The sequence below is a fragment of the Fukomys damarensis genome, unplaced genomic scaffold (assembly GCF_012274545.1).
Source record: "Fukomys damarensis isolate Sample0158 unplaced genomic scaffold, DMR_v1.0_HiC HiC_scaffold_8, whole genome shotgun sequence".
NCBI classification, from domain to species: domain Eukaryota; kingdom Metazoa; phylum Chordata; class Mammalia; order Rodentia; family Bathyergidae; genus Fukomys; species Fukomys damarensis.
The window spans coordinates 2,017,611-2,019,500 of record NW_022900920.1 but is presented as its reverse complement, the minus strand read 5'-3'; the positions used below and the strand labels follow the sequence as shown (position 1 = coordinate 2,019,500).

General features: G+C 40.7%; 1 protein-coding gene and 1 long non-coding RNA gene across 2 annotated transcripts in view; one reads left to right on the top strand and one right to left on the bottom strand.

Annotated features, from left to right (window-relative positions):
- The window catches only part of Arhgap19 (Rho GTPase activating protein 19), a 7,557-nt gene extending 7,198 nt beyond the window's left edge, over positions 1-359 (top strand). The window contains exon 4 of the mRNA XM_033761229.1: positions 175-359. Coding sequence (XP_033617120.1) covers positions 175-359 — 185 coding nt within the window. The remainder of the gene's footprint in view (positions 1-174) is intronic.
- A 269-nt stretch (positions 360-628) lies between these two features.
- Positions 629-1,890, bottom strand: part of LOC104859203 — a 2,609-nt gene continuing 1,347 nt past the window's right edge. Inside the window, exon 3 of the long non-coding RNA XR_779308.3 lies at positions 629-692. This is a non-coding gene — a long non-coding RNA (uncharacterized LOC104859203). The remainder of the gene's footprint in view (positions 693-1,890) is intronic.

Genomic DNA, 1,890 nt, shown 5'->3' with positions numbered 1-1,890 from the left:
TCAGCAAGCCATGAGGAGGGACCCCCAGGTACACACCCAGTGTGCAAATATCCTAGCTCTTGATGAGCCTGAATCATCTCTGTCCACTGGGCACAGAGAAATTAGGGCTTTTGAGGGCCAATATTTTGGAGTATGTTCAAGAAGTGTTTTGGTTCCCCTTCTGACTTTGAATAGGTGTTGATGACAATAAAAATGGAGGACCACAAGGTACTGTTTTTCATTACAGTTCGGTTGCCACGTCCCTGCTGTGTGTGAATTCTGGCTACTGTTCAATTCTGAAGTTGGAGTGTAGTCCAACTAAATTCTCTGTTGTTATTGGACAAGAGCAGTCCAGCTCATTGGTGTTGACAGCATGGTGAGCTAAGGGCAGCAGAGTGTTGATGACAATAAAAATGGAGGACCACAAGGTACTGTTTTTCATTACAGTTCGGTTGCCACGTCCCTGCTGTGTGTGAATTCTGGCTACTGTTCAATTCTGAAGTTGGAGTGTAGTCCAACTAAATTCTCTGTTGTTATTGGACAAGAGCAGTCCAGCTCATTGGTGTTGACAGCATGGTGAGCTAAGGGCAGCAGAGGCTGAGGATAGAAGGAGGAAGGAGGAGGGTTCAGTCTCTCATCCACTGAGATTCCCTGGGTCAGTATCATCTGTGGAGAGAGCTGTCTGCTGTCCACACTGATTATGCTCTGAGGTGCTGCAGAGAACAAGGAAATATAAAGCCCAGGTCAGCCCTCAGCAAGCCATGAGGAGGGACCCCCAGGTACACACCCAGTGTGCAAATATCCTAGCTCTTGACGAGCCAGAATCATCTCTGTCCACTGGGTAGAGAGAAATTAGGGCTTTTGAGGGCCAATATTTTTGGGTATGTTCAAGAAGTGTTTTGGATAGAGGTCCTTGTTCATGATATTATTTTTCTGTGTATTTTCAGAAGTTACCGATGACAATTCACTCGCAGGTATTTCAGCTTTATGTAAACTCTTTATGTAGCTTTGCACGTGCTTTGTTTTTCATCTTAGCTCATCCAATAACTAGATGGAGGACCTCCGACCAATCCTGACCATATCCAACATTTCAGCCACAGTTGGGTGCTTTAAGAAATCTTGGTCTTAATTTCAGCTAGAATTTGTATATAATTGTTAAAATTTTAAAGAAACATGTTTAAGGAGAAAGCAGTTTTGAATCGAGCATCTCCAAAGTAGAGTGATTTGAGCTCCTCTGAGTGCAGAGGAGAAGGCTTTGATAGGGTGGACTCAGAGGCAAGCCAAAAAAAAAAAAGAAGTTGATTGATGGACATAGTGCAGTGGCTTTCTTTGGATCATCTTAGTGGAATATCCCTAGTTAGGGATTAGTTGGTAACTTGGGATTGAGATCATTCGCACTGAGTTGTGTTTCAATTTGCTTATTTCTTAGATCCCAGAGTAATAAATCAATTTAATGACCTCCTCATTACTTATTAAAACAAATAAAACTAAGGATCTTCTGAATAGGTGTTTTATAACATGCCCTACTAAAAAAAGATACTGTGGCTTGTATTGTCTATGCATTCTTTTCTTTCTTTCACTATATATATATATATATATCTGTACATATATATTATATGTGTATATATGTATATATATATGCACATAGTTTCATAGAGCCTTTCCAACTATATCATCACTTTCTTTTCACAAAAATATGCAGTGATCTTCATGTGCCCAATATGATGTTATTGGGGGTTTAGAGGACCCCCCAAAGATAACATTTTTAGGGATCAGCAAAAGCAGCCTGAGAGCATGTTTTCCTCATTTCTGTTCTTATTCGATTCTTTCTCTACCTCACTAAAAATGCCAGGAGAGGTCAGTGCCCCTCCCTGATGGAATTTCTTCACTATTTCTTACAGGAAGATTTTC